At 38.5% G+C, this 23,661-nt stretch overlaps 1 protein-coding gene across 2 annotated transcripts in view; it reads left to right on the top strand.

The window, feature by feature from the left end:
- The first annotated feature begins 614 nt into the window (after nucleotides 1–614).
- Nucleotides 615–23,661, top strand: part of BANP (BTG3 associated nuclear protein) — a 168,635-nt gene continuing 145,588 nt past the window's right edge. Inside the window, exons 1-4 of one of the 2 annotated variants that reach the window (XM_068956003.1) lie at nucleotides 615–801; nucleotides 17,059–17,203; nucleotides 18,723–18,817; nucleotides 20,138–20,337. In XM_068956003.1, the coding sequence (XP_068812104.1) occupies nucleotides 17,134–17,203; nucleotides 18,723–18,817; nucleotides 20,138–20,337 (365 nt within the window). In that variant the 5' untranslated portion in view covers nucleotides 615–801; nucleotides 17,059–17,133. The remainder of the gene's footprint in view (nucleotides 802–17,058; nucleotides 17,204–18,722; nucleotides 18,818–20,137; nucleotides 20,338–23,661) is intronic. The other variant, XM_068956002.1, reaches the window with a different exon arrangement.

Raw genomic sequence — 23,661 nt, 5'->3', positions numbered from 1 at the left:
CCCAGAAGGTTTCCAGAAGGTTTTCCACCTTCTCCCAGTCATTCTGTTCTCATACCAAATGCAGGAATGAAAAGCAACAGAAAAAGCAGTCTGGTAAGCTAATTTAGCCAATTCCCCCCCCCCCCCCCTTGCTGCCTGTTCTTCAGCTGTGTACTGAGCGTGGTGACATCTCTCTTCTTAATATGACAGCTCCCATTCAGATCATCTCATTTCAGGGATGCAAGCGCTCAAGGTCCCTTAGCGGAGGGAGAAATTTAATAAAAGGACTTGAGAAAGGAGTAGGAAAAAGCAACGCGCCAGCCAGAGCAAGGAGTTGTTGAGTCTGCCCTCAGGCTTGCCTCCCACAGTTGTGTCAGGGCCGGGTTGGCGCCTCAGGAGGGTGAAACAGGGCGAATGAGGGAGAAAGAGGGAGGTAGGTGTTGAGGGGTTTGGGGGCATTGAGTGTGTGCGTGTGTGGGGGGGAGTTTGTATGTGGCGCATCCGTGTGGTGCGGACTACAACTCCCAGCGTGCACAGCCTCCGGCGCGTGTACTACAGGTCCCGGCCTGCTCGGCGGGGGCGGGGGCGAAGGGCCGGCGCGCTGCCCTCCGGGAGTTGTAGTCTGGGCCGGCAGCGCGGCGGTGAAGGGCGGCTGCCCGGCCGCTTCTCCCTTGCGCGTGCGCGGGCGCTCGGGGCGGGCGGGGGCCGAGCGGGAGCAGCGCGGCGGCGCCTGCGCGCTGCGGAGAGGGAGATCTCTCGCGAGGAAGGACGCCATTATCGCAGCCGCTCGACAAACACCACGAGAATTCGGCACCGCACACGGTAACCGCGGCGCCCCGCCGCCGGACGGCTGGGGCTGAGCTCCCGGGGGGCCTCACGCCGGGCTTACGGCGCCGGCCCTCGCAGCCTCCCCTCTCCTCACAGCGCCGGCCGAGCTCCCGCCGCCGTAAGGCGGCGGCTGCGGGGAGGGGCCGAGGCGGCGGCGGGGGAGGGGGGGGGCCGCGGGCCTCCGCCCCCCCCCTCCGCCGGGCGGGGCGCGGGGTGGGGGGGGGCGGCCGGGCTCTCGCCTCCTCCCGCCGCGGGACGCCGCCGCCGCCCGGCCCTCCTCGGGGGCTGCTCCTCGTCGCCTCGCCCCCCCGCCCGCCTTCTCGGGCCTGGGGAGAGAAGGGGAGCCCCCCCCCCCCCCCGCCAGGCTGGGGCGCCTCAGTCCTGGCGCCCCTCGCTGCCCAGCGCCGCGAGTGGGGGGGGGGGGAGGGGGGCTCGGCTGCTCCCCGGCAGCGCCGCCGGGCACCGTGCCCTCTCCCCCCGTCTGCCCGAGGCTTGTGTTTCCTCCTTTCTGAAGGACGGGGCAGGTCTGAGCCGCTTTCCCTCTCTGGGGGTGGCGCACACGCGGCGCTGCGGACAGGGGTTTTTGGGTGTCGCCGCGCGCCCTCCTCCCCCCGTCGTGATAGACGGTGAATAAGCGGTGACAGCGGCGCTGCCTCTGCCCCTTCGTCGTGCCGAGGGGTCTGCGGCTGTGCTCGCGCCTGCTGGGGGGGGAGAGGCGCAGTTCTCTCTGCGTGGTCATCGGGTCATAGCAGGGGCTTTTCACATCCGTATCTGGGGTGATGTTTTCCAGTGTTCTCACGGTAGCGACCTGTCTGACAACGCACTCCCAGTTATCTCTCTCTCTCTCTCTTCCCTTTTGTTCTTATTTCTAATTCGAATAGTGCATTTTTTAATTTTTCTTTTTTTTTTTCCTTTTTTTTAAAATCCTAGTTGAGTGGGAAGTTGTGCACTTAACCAAATATAGTAGCTTTATTCTGCTGTGGGTCATGCAGTTTATGTACCAATTTATTTTTAGTGCTCTCAAGGGAAGAATTTTTTTTTTTTTTAAGGAAACAAGCTTGGAGGGATATTATCAACCAAGTGATGATGCCAGTTGAAGTAACTTTCAGATTGTTGTAAAATGATAGTTTGGAGGGATTTTTGCTACTTTTTTGTTTTTTAATTCACTTATATGTGAGTTTACCTTAAATGTAGTACCCTATTGGTGTCAGTCTTTCAAGCAGCAAACATAAAACTTGTCTGTAGAATCTCAAATACTCAGGCAAGATCTGAAAAAAAACCCTTATCTTAAGCGTTAGTTCATTAGTAGTGTCTCTTGAAACAATGGATTTATTCTGTTAGAAGGTATTTATATATGCCAAATGAATATCCCAAGAAATCTTAACAGAATAACAAATTGATTTGGAAACTGTATGAGCCCTACTGTGTACACTAAATGATATCTTGGCTTTAGTTCACTTTTCAATAAGACATGAAAAGATGGTAAGAAGAAAGACTAATTTATTAAGAAGGGTAAAAGATTGAATTTGGACTTTAGAAGCATTAACATTCTCTCTGATTCAGAGGATGAGAATATTTTGTAACTTTTCTTTGTTTTGTAATTCATCATCTGACTTATTAGAACTGTAACTCGCTTTAATGTCTTAATTATCTAGCTGTGTTAAAGTTGTGTGGTTACAGGGCAGATCTTAAAATTTAAGACTTTTAAAGGAGTAATTGAGTAACAATGTCAGAAGTGCAGCAGTAGTACAGCGAGCAGTAACAGTATACAATTCTCAACAGTCAGGATTCCACCAGCACGTGTTTTGCTAAAGAAGTTTTACAAAGGTTTGTTTCTTGCATGTGGCGCTGTTCTTGGCGCAACGCAAGGTATATGTTTTATACTGTCAGGTGAAGAAAGCTGAGCTACGCCTAGCTCCTTGTAACCAGAAGTGATACTTAGAGGTTTACCTTGATTCTGCAAAGAGCAGTGCTCTGGCGTGGGGCTCAGACCCACATGAATTACATTAATATACTCACGTTTGCAAGGATTTTAGATTGTCTCTGCTCTTCGTCTTGAACTTTTTCCTGAACTTCTTAAGTTGATTCGCAGCTTATGCAGGAAGAATACACATCTCTGTTTTTTCACAATTTGCATGTCTGCATATCTTTCACTGAAGAATGACTTGAATTGAAATTCCTGTGATGCTCTTTCTAAAGTAATTGAAGGCTCATTCGTTTTAAGAGGAAGATGGGCATTTGTCTTTGTGTACAGAAGCTCTGGTCCCAGAGATCTACAGAATTTGTTTATGTGAATTGAACAGAACAGCAAAAGAGCTACTTGTAGTAGGAGACGATGCAAATCGAATGATTAGAATTAGAAGAACAAAATGTCTATGTATACTGAACTTCTCCAATAAAATTCTTTTCATGGATTTGATTTCCTTTAGTTTGGAACATGGTATTTAGCTGTTAACTATTGAAGTAATTTAATTTGTTTTCTGTTTTTTTTTTTTCTTTTTACGTTTTCATTGAAAAGCTAAACGTATTCTTTTTTTTAAGTAAAAATAAAAGAATAAAATGTCTTTCGAAGTCATGTCAAATATTTGTTTCATTGCAGTTTTAGGATTTTAAAGCTCCTATATGGTAGGCTTAACTGAGCACTTAATATTAGACTGCATGTTAAGGCATTAAGCGAAAGTGCACAAAAAAGGTTAACTTCTTAAAATCCTTTGCATATAGAAACTTTAAATAAAGTAATTTTCAGAGATGTCACCTGTTGGGCAAAATTCTTTTATCTTGGTTCATATTTCTAAAACCCTAACTTAGACCACTTAAGGGAAAAATACAGTAAGTTCAGTTTTTCCTCTGGAAATTGGAGCATCGTTATCTTGTGATGAAAAAAGAATGCATCTCTTCTATCCATTATGGGAATTGGTAGAAACTATAAAGAAAAACAGCCCCTCTCTTTCCCTTCTCTGCATACACACACAGACATCTGTGGTATTTGCTTATCTGTCTCTAGCTTCCTATCAATATGTATACTCTTTAAGTTTAAAGCTAGAATTACCTTATTTTTTTCCTGGAGGAGAGGAGTGGTAAAACAGGACCAGACTGTAATAAGAATTTCAGAATGTGAAGAACTACTTGATCGATGTTTTTCTACTTGCATGATGTTCTTCAGATTATTTTCGTAAATATTCTTATTAATAATTTTTAAATTCTTACCATTACCCCTGTGTTTTAAAATGGTGCCAATGCGTTTCGAAAGCTTGAATGTTTCCTTTTCCTAAATGCTTGTAGGAGGTAAATCTATTGGAATGCTTTCGAATAAGCAGATTACTTGTTTCGCTGTAATTTTTAGATTGACCACCATGCTTTTTGGTGTTAGCCTGAAATAGCATATTTTTTTCCCTGAATTGCTAGGTCAGAAAATTCTTATAGTGTGTAGAAGATTGGTGGTGCAAGCACTAGAAAACTATAAAATGCTGTTATTTCCTTTAATTGTCAAAGATTCTATTGGAGGTAAGCCAAAAACATAAGAATAAAGTGTTTTGCACCAATTTCCTTTGGATTTGAGACACATGTAAACATATTCACCTCAAATATCTACAGGCTTCCACGAAATCTTCATTTCATAGTCAAGGCGAGCCTGTATATTGTTGGTACAAGTACTGATGCTTGTCATAGTACCTGCTGGTCTTAGGGTGTCAGTTATAGTTCAGACTGAACAAGCTTTCCAGCGCAAAGTCTCTAAATGCAAAGTAACTACTCCAAAGAGAAATTAAAACTTTGTAATAATGTAGACTTTAAGTTCAAATGTTTCTGCCAGTGAAAAGTCTGAACTAAACAAGGGAGTCTTATGGATACTGAATGAGGTCAGGTTCAGGGATAGTTCTTATTCCCACAACCTACTACAATCTTTACTTCCTGTGTCTATGCAAGACTTCTAACATGGTGAATGAATATGATAAGAGGAAAAGCAGATTTTGGGATAGCATTCTGTGTTCCACTACACAGACCTGGCAAAGGGTATATTGTGGGTGAAAGCCCCATGACGCGCACGTGATGTCTGGGAGTACTGAGGAGGGGTGTAGTTTTGGACGTAGAATAGTTCAGCTGGATGAAAGTGGCTCCTCAGTAGTGCTATCCCATTGCAAAATAGCATGGGACAAGACGCTTTCTGCAGCAGTTTCTTCTGGCTTGACTTTCACTGACAGAGGTTTTTATCTAGCGGTTCTAATTCTAGTATAGCGTGTTGCCAATAATATTACGTAGTCATGGCATGGGAGCTGCACTTGTATTTCCCGTAAGGCACATGTAACTTGAGGGCATGGGTCAGCTACCCAAGATAGAGAGAGGGCTTAGTGGTTCTTGCTTTTATCTAGATGGTCACAGGTGGTTTCTAGGGTGTGTCCTCTTCCAGAAAAATACAAAAGCCATTTTGAATGGCATTAAGTAGAGGGTGTTCTGATTTTTTTATGCTTGAAAAAAATGGATGTTAATGAACTTTGACAGAGCTGTGTTTGAAAAGAGCTAGTATAGTTTGGTCAGAGATGCATGTAATTATTTCTGACCATTACTGTGAGTAGAGTTTGAAACATACTCTGAATTTAGTGATGTCATTAAGTATTTAGAACAAATAATGTTATCTAATCTAAATTTGATGTTTGTGAAAATGAGTAATTTTCAAAATTTTTTAATAATTAACAAGTCCAGTTCTTTCTACTTTAACTTAAGGATCTAATTTTTGTCACTCCCAGGGCTCTTCCTTTAGAAATCATGAAATTATTGTGTTGCGTGTTACGTTGTTTTCCCCATTTTTGAGATTTTCTAGTAGAACGAAAGGAGGTACTTATTAGCCCTCCCTCCTCCAAATTTCTCTTAATGTATGTTTGCTGAGTTGAGTGAGCTATTAAAATGCATCATACGCTTTTTAGCAACATATTTATGAGAAATCATTTTCTGTTTACACTAAATCGCAGCCTTTGCTGCTCTGTGAAGTGAAGTAACGCTTGGTTTTGCAGAATTAGTAATGCAAGGTGCGAAGTTAGGGTTTCTAATTCAGTAGTTAAATCTTGCAGGCACGAGTCTTATCCGTGTCACTTTCTTCTTCATAGTATGGTTGCTAGCTTATTCTTCGTTCAGCCTTTCCTCTAGGTCTCTCTTTGAATGTGGAATCAATGCTGGTGGAAGGAATGAAGAATCTTGCCCTTCTGGTAACGTAACTGTTGGCACACAGCTCGCTGAGGCAAAAACGGATGCTAAGCCTTCATACAGGTTCCAGGACAGTCAGCAAGCCTCAGAGCAAATTGCTGTATTTTTTTGCACTGAGGCAAAGCTCTACCCCATCAGAAGCTTCAGGATGATGGGGGCCCCTGAAAGAAGGAACCTGTAGTGAGAATTTCACCTTTTCTCTAACGTTTCTTTTTTCTTTGGTAAACGTTTCTTATTGAATAGTTGCCTTGAGTTAAATAAGCTTGCCATTTCAGTGGTCATTTACAGTATTAACATACCATCTGTGATACTATTAAACTGTTTGCTTAAACTATTTTTTATGAGGGGGGAAAAATACTTTGTGATCCTGAAATTGGACAAGGTAATGGAAACCTGGGATTTGAGATGAAGAACTTGCAAATTGTGCTAATTTCCTTAGAATATGTTTATTTTTCTCCTTTTGACCTTGACTGCATATTTTGAGTCTTGCAAAAGGGAAGTCAACTTAAAATAACACCATTTGCATAGGTTTTCAAAATAATGTTACACAGTTGCAGGGTAGACGAGAGAAAATTAGGGTATTGAGCACTTTTAAAGCAGGAGGGAAACTTCTGGTATGTCTATTTTAATACTGAAGCAGTTCATGAAGCTACCTTTTATCAGGTATAAATCATTATGTAGGTGGTAAATATTCAGAAGTTGTCATTTGTGCACAAGTTTTAGCAAGTGTACTGTAGCTATAATATTCAAAATCTTTTCTTCCTTCTTCTATCTCTTGATAGCATCTGACAATTTTTTTTTTAGCTGCAACCCTTTAGTTTTGCCATTTTATTCACCCGTTCCAAAGGGACTCTAATATTAATTTAGCACACTTTCTCTCAAAGTGTTTCTTATAAACTCCTTGCCATTTCTAGGTAACTAATACATAATAAATTAATTTAAGGTTTTGATTTCAGCATGAGAGCGTTTTTAGATTCTTAAATAACACAAAAAGGAATTTTAGATTCTTAAATAACACAAAAAGGAATTTTAAATTTTGATGACCATGGGTCTACATAAGTTGTCTTGTAAATATTTAAATATTTCCATGTTAAAAAAGGCCCAACTATGCCTTTTCATGGCTCTTTGCTCAACACATAGTAATTGCTTTTTTTTATTAGGTTTTTGCTTTGTAAGGCTCTTAATGGATTTTAAAAGCTGGGTTTCTAGCCATTTTTTATGCTGTTACTGACTACCGTTTGACTGCTGCTATTAATAAAAATATTTATAAACCTGTAGGCTACTGTTGCGGTTGTGGAGTCAGGTGCAGCTCACTCTCCTCTGTGATCTCCTGGGGTGCATTCCTTCCAGGTCTAGGGCTTATGAACTTCCAGAATGAAGTTTCACTGCTCTTTCCTGGCATTGGAGAGAAATTTGAATTTTGAACTATTAAATAGCATGTAAATATATTTTACCTAGATAATATGCCTAGTACATTTTACTTGGTCATCTTTTGGTGGGTTAGGCAAGAGTAGCTTCTTTAAACACCTGAATGGATTCCCTTTTGCTGGGCTGATTTGCCTTTAGACCCGAACTCTGGTTGTTACCTGCACTGGATCTTTATTTTAATCCTGTTTTGATGGTCTTTGTACTTTGCTGGAGATATTCAAAACCTGCCTGGACATGATCCCGGGCAATGTACTTTAGATGACCCTACTTGAGCAGGGGGGTTGGACTAGATGATCTCCAGAGGTCCCTTCCAGCCTTGGTGATTCTGTGATATGTTTCTCTGACTGCTGCTATTAGGGATAGTCCTTTAGATTCAGTTAGCAGGAATCACATCAAAATGCTCTGAGTCACAGGTTCAGGGGCATTCCCTTGATGGTCTGTAAGTGTCAAATAATAGCTACTATCTAGACCTGTTATTCTTGCTGTATGTATTCCTAAAAAAAATTCCATTTGAGTTGAACCAGTAGTTATGCAGAAAATATCTAAAATGCTAGGCCAACACGTGGTATTATTAATTAACAAACAGCTATAAATGTATTGTGTACAGGCCTAGTGAATTTTTTAGCTTTTTGGCTTCCAATTATTATGGGAAGTTACAGTTGAAAATCCTCAAAGTGATTTCAGTCTACGGCATTGAGATTTCAAAAATTTTTTTGATATGAAAATAATTTGTTTATTAAAATGAAGTAATGGAACTTAAAGCTGATAAATTGTATTCTCCAAAGCCGCCACCTCTCATACAAGTTTAGGGTCAAAGATTTGGTGATAAACCTGCTGGAGGAAGTGTGGTCCCTTAACCCTTCTTGCAGTAACCCACGTTCATGAACATAACACAGATCCCTTTGCTGCAAAGGAGGCTGATCAGAAAAAGACTGTTTGTATGTTTGTAATACAAATGTTTGTACTGCTTGTACCTTCATCCAAGGGACTTGAAGAGGACAGATTTTCTCGGTCAGCTTCTCGGTTACCTCTGCAGATCCTTTGCAGGTCTTCTGAATAGCAGTGGTAAAGCTCACTTGCTTTGTTTCTTTGCCCTGTCGCTTGTGAAAGTGGCAATGTAGCAGAAGAACTGTGGTTGATCTCTGCTCTGAACTGGTACTCTATTGATTTCATAGCTGATGACATTTCAGCTACAGGTGATTTTCGGAAATATTGGCTTTCCAAAGAGAGTATCTGTCTCTCTCCCACCTCAGCTTCTCAATAAAGGCCATGAAATGTTTAAAAATCAGTGCTGTTTTCTCCCCATGCTTGCTCTGTGGGAAGCCAGACAGATATTGGACTTTTTTTTTTTCTTTCCATCTTCCCAGATGGGCAAGTTGAATCCTGGGTAGTGTGTAGTGTTATCTTGGTGGGCCAGTAGCACAAGTGGTACTAGAACTCTTGTTGCTGAAGTCCATAAGCTACCATACCTGCTTTCACTTTATATTTAACTGGTCCTGTTACTCACGTGCAGTGCTGCTGACGAACTGTCGGGTCCTTTTCTTGAATGTGGCTAGCTTTACCGGCAGGTGAACTGTCATTTAGCAATCCCTAGTGATCTTGCTGCTTGTCTTATTTTAAAGCATAACATTTTAAAGTGCTTTGAGCTCTACTGTGGAAGACAGGAAACAAAACATTCAGAATTTAAAGATTTAAGTGTAATATTTTATCTGCTGTATAATCTGCTTACGTTGCAGTGTTAAACTTTAAGCAAAACTTTGCTCTCTTTCTCATTTGACTAATGTTCTGATTAGGCAAGAACTTCTTGCTTCTGGACAATATGACGATGCATTAGCATACAGGTAGAGTTTTGTTCCATTCATTTTTTGTGTTCCTTCACTAGGAAGAAAGCTGGTATTGTTTTTGATTTTCTCAGGAATGTCATTTTACTGAAAGCATTTGAATGTCATTTTACTGAAAGCATATGAAAGCATTCCAGAACACAACATTTGCAGGACTGAACTTCTCTGTCTTCCTCAGGATAGTTTCTGGTGTAGAAAGGTGCAAGGGTGCAACCAACCATCTCTATGTAAGGATCTAGGCACAGAGAGTTAGGTATGGTATTTTCAGGTATGCTATGAGTCTGGCATTGTGGAGCTGCCTTTGTTAATCAGAGTACACTCCACAAACACGCACGGCTGGTTGATAATCTCACCAGAACTACATCTGTTGCCAACATCTGCAGGATGTTTTGGAGCTTACTGAGGCACAGAGGAAAAGTAGCTTTATCAGTACTATACTTCATGTAAAGAACTAAAATCTGCCTCGGATAATTCTGATTGTGCTAGGCAGTGGTTTAAATTCCCAAAGTTAGTGTGAACAATGAAATATCACAGAAATACAGACAAAGAAATTGGTTACTAGTAACTGATATTCTTTGATAATTGTATTTCGCATCTATGTTCATCTTCTGCTTTCTAGTCCAGGAAAATGAGCATGTGGATGGCTGTATATATATGTGTACTGGTGCAGGATGTGATGTGCTGGTTGGGGAGAATGCAGCAAAGACTAAAACAGTTTCCAATTTCAAATGCAGGCATCGTCATCCAAAGTTAAAAGGACACCTGGACTAGCAATTGCAAAGATCTCCAGGCATGGGTGGAAGTTCTCTGAGAATGGGAGAGACTTTTCTTTTAAATAGTATGAAACTAATTCTGGAAGTCTGTTCTTTGAACCTAAATACTTGCAACTTTTTTTGGAGCTGTTATCAATAAAGATTCTCCACCTAGTGGATGAAAACAATAAAACAACATGACTGGATCTGGTTATATATACTGCATTTACTATTTGGTCAATTCTTGTTTCACGTTTGCCGGTTTTCAGTCATATAAGTTGTGCCTGAAGTTAATGACTTGTATCCTATGTACATTTACAGTAATGTATAAAATTGACCTCTGCTTTAGAGCACTTTATGTATATCCAGTCCATATGAGTAGTCTCATTAAGTTCAGCAGGATTATAGGTCTGTAAAATTAAATTTACAGAATTTGTTTGTAAGTATTTTTTGTGCCTAAGCACACAAAAGTGTTCTTGTAATAGGTGTTAATATATCTTTCCGAGCTCATTTGGGGATAATTATATGAAAGGTGTGGCAGTATGGGTGTTTGCACACGGCAGCAACGAGAGTGTTTATTCACGGTCCAGAGAGAGTTTGTACTTGAGTTGCTGATGTGTGCTGCCGTGTACTCCTTGCTGTTGTTTCTTATGCTAGAATGTGTTGAATTGGTATGAGTACGCTGCAAAGGGCGAGAGTTGTATTTTTGTTCATTTGTTGTACCTGTGTTAGGATTGTAGCCAAAGGTAGTGTATTAGAATAATTAGTAAAAGACAGCTAAGTAAAACTTTGGCTTGTACCAGGTGGAATGCCAAAAAAAAAAAAAAAGTAGAAACAAACAATAAAATTGAAATAATTGTATGAGCTTTCATAGCAATAGCAGAGAATTTCTGAATTGATTTTTTTTAAAATGTAATAAACTGCCTCCTTGCAAGATTTTGTACGCCAAAGAAATTTTCAATATCCTTTATTGTTTCCTTTTTTTTTCCTGCTGCTATCTGTATTTATAGATTTGTACTGGAGTCCATCAGCATAGCATTTCTGTTAGCCATTTTTATTTGTGCATCTCCAGAATGTTACAGCCAGTGTCCTTAGTTTCACAGATATAGAATGTTTCTGTACCGTTTGGGGAGGACAGGCTTTTTGTCTGATCTTTGGCTGAACCAGATGCCTGTATGCTACAGTTTTTTTTTTTTTTTAATTCTTAAACTGAAATGCTTATGGTCTAGTTTCATTATGAAATTAACTTAAAACACTGTTTTATTTCCATTTTGAGGTGGAATGAGAATAAGGATAGAAGCTAAACAGATGCTAAGAAAGATTAGAATCTTCTCCTTTTTAGGTTTTAGAAGTAATAAAGAAGTGCAAAAATAGAATTTTTTTTTCATTGAAAATAATTTTCAATTTCATGTTCTGGTAAACTGTAGATTCGGTGCATTGCAGCATAAAGGAGGCTGGTAGCTCTTGCATTTACAGTGCATTTTACCCTGCATGGTATTAAGTTGTTGCTTTTTATTATGTTATTCCTCATACGTTACAGTGTGTTAACATATGCAGTGATGTGTTTTGTTGGGGAGCTGTTCATTAATGTAGGAAGGTCCTGTTCCAGCTGCCAGCTAACGTACTATCTCAGAGAAGGAGCCAGGCTTTGGGATTAAAGAAATTTTCTAGGTCATTGAGCAAGATTTAAAGAGCATTGTTAGGTTCAGAGCCCGCTAATACTTGCGAATAACTAAATACATCAAAATATATGAACTTTTCCCAGTTTTTCTTATGGGCCTACTCATAGGGATTGTTTGTGTGAAGGCACTACAGATTTGGCAGCGCAGGAAATCTGTTGCCAAGTAAGCTGAGGCTTTAACCTCGCATGTTGGTTGTTCTTCACTGAACTCTCGTGTGAAAAATGTTATTTTGTACTTGGAGTGCCTTTTTGCCTGTTGTGCATAATTTGCTTCCAGAGTGTAAGATTAAACTCAAGTGCACAAAGGCATTCTTGCTGTGGATTATACTTCTCTGTACAGAGACTGAAAGCTCAGTGGTCCTTATAGGCTATTTCGCTGTATAGACAGCTACTCTGGGAAGTTGAACTGACTTAACTAAAGCACTAGAGTTAATGAGCATTATGTCCTCTATGGAACCTCACTTTCAGAGAGATGATCTTTATGCTATAATCCCTTTACAGCGTAAGGTCATTTTACTTCTGAACGAAGTTATCCTCACAGGGGATTAATACCCTTGTATGCATACATAAAACACGTTCTTATCATTAGGTTTGCCTTTGTAGTCTAGCTGTTTTGGTATTTTGGAAAACTTTTATAAGTGTCAGCAAATCCTAGCTCTTTGCAAGATAAGGACCTTTGTTTGTACTGTTCAGGGTGGATATTAGACTCAGAAAAAGGGGCTGATTGGCTCATAGTGGGTGTGAGGAGAAGAATATATATCTTTTTAACGAAAAATTCTTCACGTTTGAAGCATGTATTTAATTTTTCATGTAAAGGAAAAATGCATTGAAGAAAAGGGAAAACATTAAAGGCTTTTGGGGTGGGGCAAGGTAAAATAGGATATTTCATTTTTTTTCCACACAGTTGAGAGAAAATTTTTGTCATAGTATGAACTGAAGTCTGGTAGATGTTTTTTGGGTATATATAGCACTTGGAAATATTAGCTGGGGAGTGATTAGGTGCTCCAATAGGAGAAGCTCAAGTAAACGCTCTAAGTGGTCTGGAGCTTTGAAAAATGTTTTAAAAATATTCTGTTTTCCTCACTAATTAGGATGAGAGAAAGTATTTATTTTTTATGCATCTTTTTATATGTTAACAAGGCATTGGATGTTTTTGGTTATACACTCTGAGATGGTGCCCTATGATTTTTAAAAACCTATCGGATATTTTAATATTTCAGATTTGTTTACATGGGCATACTCAGAAGAGTTAATCTGAATTGTTTTGAAATAGATTAATTAAATTACATTAAGCTTGTGTGTGGAAACTAATTTAGAATTCAGGTGGCCTTAATTTAATTTTGTTTACTTGCTTACAAATGTTAATTTACTTAATTAGACAAAGGGTACTTTAATTGTGTGTTAAGTGCATCAGTTCTAAGAGCGAGCATTGACAGATGTATTCAATGCACTTTTATCTAATCTGCTTTAAATTTATACCTTTAGCTGGCTCTCCTAAGTGTTTTTCTGAGTGTTTTAGTACTACATACAGCCTCATCTCAGCAAGTGGTTGTAGGAATGCGCTAGAGTTTTTTAGCTGCTCTTTTGGGCTGTTTTTTTCTGATTATGAAAAACCAAGAATAATGAGAAGTCTTTGTCTTTAAATTAAATTCACAATATATAAATAGGGAAATATTTTTAATTTTTGATAGGTGGTGAAATAAGCTGAATTAACTGCTGGAAGATTTGCTTCCAAGTCTGCTGTTCCACATTGATGCTTGTCTCTTGAGACTATTTTCTTACATTTTGGAAAAGTATTTTTCCTTTGGGAGTTAAGTATGCAGCTAGTGCAGTATGTTTGCTGCGTGCGACTATTTCTATTTTTCACTGTGATTAAAAATTGTCTTTTTAATAGCATTTTAGTTTATGCTGCTTTCTAAAGCAGAAATGGGTTTCTGATGGGTGTATTGGGTAAGGATTTCCGGAGCAGGGTTTGGCTTAGGTTGGGGAACCGGTAGGCGGTAGAAGAGCTGGTCTGGGGCCTGGCTTCCTGGGTGTTATCAGAGCTAGGCAGACTGCCGGACGCAAGAGGTGGGAGGTGTTAGAAATATTTGAAGTAAATGAGGCTTGAAGGGACACAGGGCTGAAGTGGGAATGGAGGTGGGTGGAAATCCCTCTGGTACGGAGCCACATCTTAATCTGTTTTTCAGTCTCTGTTTTGGGTAAGAGTTGAAGAAATCTCATCCAACCTTAAAAAAAAAAAAAAAAAAAAAAAAACCTCCAGGAGAAGTGATGAGTGCAATACAGATCCTCCTAAATAGCTCAGCAGGAGCCGGTTTGAGTTTGGCGGGCCAAAGCCTCCTGTAGTGTATATATTATTGACATATTTTCTGTTGTCTGGTGCATGCTCTCTTCCCATACCCCTCTTCCCAGATAATGGCAAGCTGACTAGAAAATGTTGCTCTGTTGATCCAACGTCCAAACACTGGCTAAGGAACAAGAGTGGGCATATTTCATATATGGAAGTTGGCTATCCCTGCTGTAGTTTATCCTTGGCTTTCTGACTTTCTGTCCATAGGTTTTTTTCTTATAGCTTAATACTTGTGCCAGATACTTTTTCAGCATTGACTTCTTAATGCCAATGTATATATATTTAATTTAGAATTAATGGGGACCAGGTTTTCAGCCAGAAAAAAGAAAGGAAAAAAAGAAGCGGCCTGGGAACATATGGTAAATTTCAAAAAAGGAAGCGTTTACTCTGAGGAAATCTTGGTAAATACTTCATTGAATACAATAGTAGGAAAATATGTTGGAGAAGTTATTATTCTGAGTTTGTTGACTGAAGCTTTTCAAAGGTGATCAACTAATAGAAGTCTAAGTTCAATCCTGTTACCTCTTACAGGACTTTTATTGTTGGTTCTGAAAGCAAGGTTAGACCACTGCAGGAGTTTTCTACCGTGAAGTTCTGAATTTGGAGGAATATTTTATCTAAGTTGTAATAGCCATTATAGTTGAAGTACCCAGTGTAGTTCATTCGGGTGTTATTCTTAATCCACACGTTTAGCATTAATAGCAAATATGTTTGTTTCCCCTTATGTTTTGGTACAGGAGTGCACAGAGTCTGGTGACAGCGGAAGTATATTTTGTTCTGCTTATTGAGAACGTGTTCTGTCCTGATCTTGGCTAATTGCCTATGAGCAGTGTGTGACTTACTGAAATTGTGAGAAAATTTGTTTAAATGAAAATAAATACCAATATTTTGAAAACACATTGCTGTGTATGTGTAATAGCTGTTCTGCCAATCATAGTTTGGCTATTATGCCCTTGTTTGAAGATTCTCTGCGACAGATTATTTCAGGATTGATTTTTTTTTTTCTGATCTATAGTTGAATACCTTCAGACTATGACCCAAGAGGTTTGAGGTGGAGACGTAGGTCAGAAGTGGGAAACTATTTTTCATTAGTGTTGAAGAAAAGCTTTAATTCATTTCAATGACTTATTATAGTAAATGAATTTTGGACGGCTAAATATGTGAATCAAACAAAGTATTTAAGTGAGCTTAAATGCATTACAGATCCCTTGGAAATGATTTATGAAATGCTGATGTATTTGTGGCTATAACTGGTTAAAATGCAACACATGAAGTATGAGTGAAGGTCTAACATTGTGTAAATAGACAAAGTTTTAAAAGTTAAGTTTTGTTCTAGTTTGTTCCTTTTTAGTCTTTGGAGTGGAGGATGTCTTCCTTCACGTCGAGGGCAGGGTTCTCTAATATTACTTGCAATATGTGACATTATGAAACAGTAACTTTAGCACAGCTGTTTTATTATGTTATGACTGGCTGTTTACCAGGATTTCTCAGAAATGGCAAATAGAATTTGCCAAAATGGCATCCACATGCACTAATATATTGCCAGTTTTTTTTGGGCGTGCTGCCACAGTCTGTGTAGTCCCAACAGTTTTCACCATGATCAGAGTTTCGAATGACTGTATTGGCAGCCCTGTTATTTGGAGAAAACAATTGTGAATTGTGTGGTGTCCTCCTTTGAGGGGTGTTACAACAGGGCCTTTCACAACGAGCAGCTCCTGCTGAGGCCCATCTCGGTGTTCTTCCGTGTGCTCTATCACATGCTTGAAACATTTGTGCTCCACCTGTCTGGTTTAATGGCTTTCCTGTGCTCAAGTGGAAGGAGGAAAGAGGGAAATCTTTATGCGTAGTTGGATTTGATTCAGTGTCAATGTTAAGGGATGAATTACCATTTCCATTGGTAAACCTCAAATTCTCGCTTTAATATTTTTTTGCTTCAGGTTAAAAAAAAAAAAAAAAACGGATCTTTTGCCATTCATTGTCCGTCCTTCTGTAAGGCGTGGGAAAGCACAGCTATGAATGGTGTCCGTGATTATGATTCAGTTTCACAGGCTGACGGCTCATCTTGGTGCCCTACTAAACAAACTTGGCGGAGAATTCTGAAGGAGCAGGGCTGAGAAATATTTGGCTTTAAGATCAGGACCATATTCTGAGAACAGGTTCATCAGAGTTGGACTGTAGAGAAACCAGGCAGGTTCAATAGCCAAGAAAAAATACTAAATTTTGCTCCAAATCCAGTTCTAATTAGCTGCAGAAATGCTCCCTGGTCTCCCAGAATGTTTATGAAGATTTTAGAGGCCTGATGAAAATCATATGTGAAAGAATCTTGTCTTCATATACAGACTGCAGTGATCGCAAAGCCAGTGCGGTTTGGGAGCGTCATATGCTACTGCAATGTCAAGCCTAAATACTAAAGTGTGATCACTTCCAAGGACTAAGTAATAATTTTTAAATTAAAAGCCTGCAATTTAGGAATGGTCTTGTATACTTTTAAATCTTAAAATCAGTTTAAAATATATATATTTATATTTTTTATGCTGATGAGCTGCCAAGTATCTGAAGCTTTCTTTATCCACTGGGAAAATACAGAAATGTTGAGCAAGGAAAGTTGCGCTGTTGTCTTAGTCCTAATATAGAAAGGTCATTCAGAGAGTGATGCAGGTAGTTTAGTCCTTGCCTCTTTGGAGCGGGTACCAAATACAGCAGCAGGTAATACCACTGAACAACATTTGTATGTTGTTCACTTCTGCGAGGAATTAGACTGCAATTAATCGTAACTCTCACAAAGGTAGTTTCCTAGAGTCTCATTTAGATGGTCACAACTCGTGGTTGCTGCTGATTTGTCTTGGATTTGAATCGGTGTCTGACGTACTCAGTGTTGTTCTATGTGTCGCCATCAGTCCCTCTGAATTGCATCTCCTTTTATAGAGGAAGAATCAAAAATAAATCCAATATTGATATATCAGTTATACCTTTATTGACATTCTTCTTGATGCTGTTTTTCAGGATTGAATGACTTGTAAATTTACTTATTTGGGGGCCGTCAGTGGTGTTTGACTGAATATTGCTGCCTCGTTCTGAATGATGTCAGAACAAGATTTGGCAGATGTGGTTCAGATTGCTGTTGAAGACTTGAATCCAGATAACCCAGGTACAGTAGAGATGGTAGTGACGACATAAGAAAAAGCGCTCACAGTATGGCCCACTAAAATGGGAGAAATCACTGCTATGCTTTTTGTAGTAATATAAAGTGGTGCTGCAATTTTTTTCTCCGAGATGGACTCATTAAGGCTATATACCATATTTCAATAACTTTACTTGTATATCTTCAAAACACTTTAAATCAGTTTTTCTTGCTTTTCTTTAAAAGGCCTTATTCTGACTGTTTTTTGTGCAGAAGTAGACCAGTTCCAAAAATATAGATTAAAATATGGTCTCTAGCAAGCTTTTGGTTTTGTTCAGTTCAAATGTGTTTTAGACTTTCCGTCGAATAAGAACTGTCACCCATTTATTATGAATCATTGTTTTGCTGGTAAAATATTTTTTCTCATACATTATTAAAATTCCTTGTTCATATAATGAAATGACAGTAAAATTGAAAGTTGTTTCTGAAGGAAAATATTGTGGTTTCCCTTGCTTAAAAGTTGATGTACTAAAGGAAAATGTCCATATTAAAATGAGGTATAGACTTTGATCCTACACCGCTATGCATATGCGAATAAGCATTAACTGAAAAAACAGTAACTACAGAGTATTGAAAATATAAGCACATATCAAATTTCTTTCTTTCTTTTTTTTTTTTTTTTTAATTCTGATGCAGAACAAAAAGCAGTTCTTTCAGAAATGTTCCTAAAGAGATGGAGGAGAAACTGAGACCCATCTGTTTCAGTCTAGCCAGTAACTGGGTGGTCAGGACGATCACCTGTGATATGGTCAACCCTACACAAGTCTGTCTTTCTTTGATTTGATAAAGGATCTTGAAAACCTGGTCAGGTTTCAGCTGATGCTCTGACTGTGAGGCTGTTCAAGGTTCTACCTCTTGATTTTACCAGCAAGACCAAGCTTAATTTCTAAGTTCAGCTCATTTTTGTTATTGTTTCTTCAAAATAGTTTAGATATTTAGATGAAAGGCTGTTATAGCCTATGGGTCTGGATATCCGGGTGTTTATTTTGGAAAATTGTGGGATTTTGTTCATCTATGCTGGCAGAAGATTACCCATTGCTCACCTGAGTAGAGTGGGTGAAATCCTGTATTCTTACAGAATTTTATTAGTACTATTTATGGTTTTGCCTGTGTGAGGCTTCAGCGAGAGAGAGGAGAGCTGCCTCAAGTTTACAGAGGGAAGGAAAGGAAAAGGGCAGAAGCCTGTAGGGTCCGTCAAAGCAGAACAGCTGATGTGGCAACTCTGCTACCTCACGATAATTTCCTAGTAAATGAATCCAAGCTAGCGCTTGAGTTTTACATCTTCAGAGCAGTCTTGGATTTGGGTAAACGTTTTTTGAGAAGCAGTGAACTGTTGTCATATCGTTAAGAAGAACACAAGCAAGTGTAAATGAATACGTATAATTAGTTAACTAAACTCCCTTTTTTGTGTTTTGTCCATTTAATGTATTTTGGAGTCTTGCCGCCTTTTGTTCTAGACGATGACCACGCTTATTTTTATTAACAGTTGTATTGGAAAATCATGAAGTGACAGATGAAGATGTAGAGCCTGCTCTGAAACGTCAGCGAATAGAAATTAACTGCCAGGATCCCTCTATTAAGGTTATAATAATACCTTTTTCTGTTTTTTAGTCATAATGCCAATTCAGTTATCTTTATTTGGGAAAAATATTAAAAGCAAATGATGTTTAAAAAAAAATTCAAAGTTTAATTACAATACTAGGATTATTCTTACCTCTCATGTAAATGTTTGTGTGATCATTTTTCTGGATAAACTTATGAATCCTGATAATTTAAACTTCCAGTGCAAAATCAGTAGCCAATTTAATGCAATATAAAATTTAATTCAGAATTAATTCCTGTGGCTCAAATGTCACTATTCCTACATCTTTTTTTAGCAAGTGAATAAACTTAATCTAAAAGATAAACTTGAGCTTATATCTGTTTTACAATGTGCAGTTATTTCCAGCATGTTTTAAGTTATTATTTTAAGCTAAGGACATTCTCTCAGTGTTTCAAGCATACTTGGTTCAGGCCCAGTAGCTCAGGCTTTTCTGTGCTTGCAGAATTGACTGCTGCCTTTAGTGTGTTTTAGTAATGTTTTTGTCTTGCATTATAAACATGAGTAGTATTTTACTGTCACGCTCATTTAGTAGTGTGCGATGCTGTGTTCTTGAAATTGTCACAAAAACTGAAGCTCTGTATTAAGAGCACTGGGGCAGCAGCATTGTGAAAAACAGCCTCATAATGTGTGCAAATTGTAGCTGTTGCCTGCCACAAGATGGCATGGTTGCTGTTTGCAAAGGAGAATGTCTAACATCACCCTTTAATGACCTGTTTTCTCCCAGAAAAAAAAATAGAATATGCTTATTTTTTTTAAATAGAATTGCTTAGGAAAACAGATTTTATTTATTTGCTTTTTTTGATTTGCTGTTCAGAAGAAAACTAAAGTGAGCGTCATTTATTATATCTGAAATTATTTGTGTTGATATAATTTCCTCTGTAATCATCTGAATTTATCCATTTGGGCACAAAAATATCTTATTTAACTTTATGCAGGAGGATGCTTTCATGGATTTATAATCCTTTTGTTTTTAAATATATCGAATGAAAGGCTTTGGCATGTCATTTTTTATTATTTTGTGGTGTATGAAATCATGCTAACAAAGTGCTTAGGTGAAAATGTGTTTGGCTTGGATGCTTTTGGCTTCTATATAAAGGACTGGAAGAATGTGAGAATGCTCAAGTGCTCCAGGATGTCATCAGTTTTAAACCCAGATGAATTTTGTCACTAGGCACATTGCTAGTACCTTTAGAATTGTTCTCCAGTCACGTTTATCTGGAGCTTGCTTATGTGTATGTTGCTGAAGATAAATGCAAAAGTCTTTAAAAACAGTTTCTTTTGCGCTCTCCCCTTTCTAGTCATTCCTGTATTCCATTAACCAGACAATATGCCTGCGATTGGATAGCATTGAGGCGAAGTTGCTGGCCCTGGAGGCTACCTGTAAATCATTGGAAGAGAAGTTGGACCTTGTCATGAACAAACAGCATAGCCCTATCCAAGTCCCCATGGTGGCAGGTTCTCCTCTTGGCGCCACACAGACATGCAACAAAGTCCGATGGTAAGAAAAGAACAGATTACTCATCAGTGTGCTTTTTAAAATAACCTGAATCCTTTTGTCTGGCATCGTCAAGCTCTGCAGCTTCCTGTATAGCTGTCAGGAGCTTGGTATGCTGTTTATGAATGTAGAATTAATTTATCTTTAAGGTAAGCGTTGTGCCAGTTTCGTGATGTTACTTCTAATTTGAATGAGACTAAACACGTTACGCTGGTCCATGGACAGCTTGCAGCTATTTCCACATTTCTTTTTTGACTTAAACCAGACTAATTCATCCTTCCTTTGGAAAAGTTGCATTAACTAGTTTGTTTTTTTTTTTTTTTAGACTCACTTTGCTTTTATTTATGTGGCTGTTTGAGCTAGTGATTTTATAACTGCATTTCTTCATCACTCAAATTACTTCTCATTTTAGTTTTATCAAACAGAATGTAATGGCGTTTTAGTTTTATGTGCTTGTTTTCTGTAATCTCTGAGCAGAATAATATCTCTTTATTAGAGGTTGGAGGTGGAAAAGATGTATAAAATAATCTAATCCACTTCGAAGCAAAAGCAGATTTGACCTGGAATACCTTCGTGTATGTGTTGTCTAATATGGCTTTAAATGTCTTAACTCTTGATGTGTCTGTCATGTTATCATGTAGATTATTCCAGCCCAAGGAGAGTGTTTTTCAAGTTTTTTTTGTCTAATAACATTTTGTTCGTTCATATTTTTATCAACCTTTTCCTAGGTACACTACTTTAAATAATTCCTTTTTATTCTCCATTATGACTGTGTAGTATTCATGTACAGCTTGCACGTGTCATACCATTCTAGTCAAGATATGCTGATTTAATTCATCTTGTGCCAGTCAGTTTCTCCAGCTTCTGATCTTTTTCATCACTCCGTCTGGACTTTAATACTTGAATGTTTTTCTGAGTATATTTCTGATATGTTATGCTCAATACTCTAGTCCAGGTGCATTAGAACTATATAGAAAAAATTACTTCCTTGCTTTATGTTGTAGGGCACATCCATATGAGGTAAGAAAATGAAAACAAACCACAAAACAGCTTTTTTTGTACTAGGCCACTGCTTGCTCACTGTCATGTATATTTTTCTTTTAGTATTGCCATGTTTATGTTAGGTATTTTAAGTTACAGAATGTATCTCAAGTTTATAATTGCATTTTATTATGGTATCTTTTAGTTCATGTAGTTATGAAAGAGGATGGAATATGGTCTTCTTACTGTAAAAGATTCAAAATTGGAGATTTTACAGTAAGAAGGTTCCAATGGGCTCATATAGCTGTACCTGTTGCACAACGCAAACTGTCTGTCACCTCGCTATTGTTCATTGAATGTGATTATTTCTAATTAATGTAATCTAATTTTTAGAAAGATACCTAGTCTCTATTTAAAAATCTAAAATGATACACAACCCAATGTATGTTGTTCTCTTTCAAAAGTTCCAATGTCCTTTTTATTGTTTAAATTTGAGTAGTGTTTGCTCCATTTGCTCTAACAGTCACCCATCAGGGTAGGAACAGTTAACATTTCCTCTTACTTTTACAAAACAAATTTCGTTTTAGACATCCAAATGCCATATTTAGACTCCAGTTCAGCCTTCCGTTACTGGCTTTCGTTCTTGTGCTGTTGATGATCATCCTGATGAAATAATTAATATTATGAATTAAAGCAGTGAATGCTTTCCTCTTTTAATAAATTTTACTCTTTTGAGTTTCTTACGGGATTTGTGTCAGACCTGAGATTGAGGAGTTGTTAGTTTTTTTTAATTTCGGTGGCCATCAAATATGTGTGTTAATGGTGAGCTTGGTGTTTAATCTTTTCTTTTCGGTATGTGGTCTTATGATGATTGCTTCTCAGATGATCCGAACATAATTTAGATAGAAGTCTTGAAGAGTTTTGATTCTCTGCCCCATTTATTTGTGCTATTTTGAAATTATATGTTACCAAATGCATCTTACCAAAGAACGAGGGAGGTTTTTTCTTGCAATTTATAGCCTACATGACTCAAAAGATATGTATTTCCAGATGGTATATGTGTTTAACTTCCAGATCCTTTTGGCATTAATAACACTTCAATTTCACAGTGATAGAATGTATCATTAAATTCCCTGTCTCTCCCCCATAAAAACTTTTTTCAGTTGTTGATTGCTTCTAGTTACAACTGTACACTCACTGTAGGTTTTTATCAACCTTCTGTTTGTGTTCTTCCCTCCTCCCCTTAAATCGCAGATGTCAGTGGAGAGCTACCAACTTGAGTTAATATTTTGGATAGTAATCCTATGCACGTGAGTGAGATTCTTCAACCCCCTTCTCCTCCACCTTCCGCTACAATAATACCAGCCTTCCTGCTTTTAACAAAAACATGGTAGTTAGCAAAGGCATGTCAACCAGATGATGCTACGTTGTCAGCAAAGCAGACTCTCATTCTTTCTTCAGTAAATACCCTCATGTTTATGATCTGTTCCTTTCCACACTACTCTGAATTTTGTTTACAGGTTTTTTTTGTAATTTAGTTACTTGCATTAATTTGGTACAGACTTAATATAATCAAAACTTGTGTAACAGCACTGCGTATGGTATAGTATATAAAGTGTACATTAAGAATTCATGCAGGTTGGTTTAATTGTTGGTATCGGTGCTTTTTAAAATAAATGAGTTCCTTAGGACATGCTAGTTTCAAATATGCCTAGGCCATCATGTGATGAGAATGAGGAAACCTGGAAACCAGGACACAGGAGCCTTTTCCTGTGTCATCTAGTGGTGGAATTGTACAGTTATATAGCATACTAGGTGAATTCACAGCTAAGCGTTATGGCCTGCCGTGAGTATGATGTGGAACTTTATACTGTGTACAGCATTGTACATTGGCTCTTTGTAAGATGGAGTGGTAAAAGATAATCTGTCCACATAGTTGCGCTATGGAGGCACGAGTCTCACTTTGGTAACAATTGTCAGATTTAAGTTCAATGCTAAATTCTTTTCTAGTAAACTTAACATGTTGATTTATTGGGATAACGCATACTTTTTTATGTGCCAAACTGTTGTTTCCAAGTTTTAAAAATTCCTATTAGGGAAATGAAGCAGAAGTTTCAAGGAGACTTGCAATAAATCAGGAACCACCTCATGTTATTAGCTCCCAGGACAGAAATGCAGTGCATTTCAGAGTCTTATTCTGCTTTCTGTCCTCTTTATTAAACACACAGAAATGATATTTGTGGAAATCTTCCAACATCCTTTTCTATGTATGTGAAGGCTTGCTGATGTTTCTTGGAAAACTACAAAATGTTGAATTTAGAAGTTACAGTACTGCCTACTGCTCTT

The sequence above is a fragment of the Struthio camelus genome, chromosome 10 (genome assembly GCF_040807025.1).
Source record: "Struthio camelus isolate bStrCam1 chromosome 10, bStrCam1.hap1, whole genome shotgun sequence".
In the NCBI taxonomy this organism is placed as follows: Eukaryota; Metazoa; Chordata; class Aves; order Struthioniformes; family Struthionidae; genus Struthio; species Struthio camelus.
The sequence above is the reverse complement of the archived record's forward strand: the minus strand, read 5'-3'. Positions and strand labels throughout refer to the sequence as shown.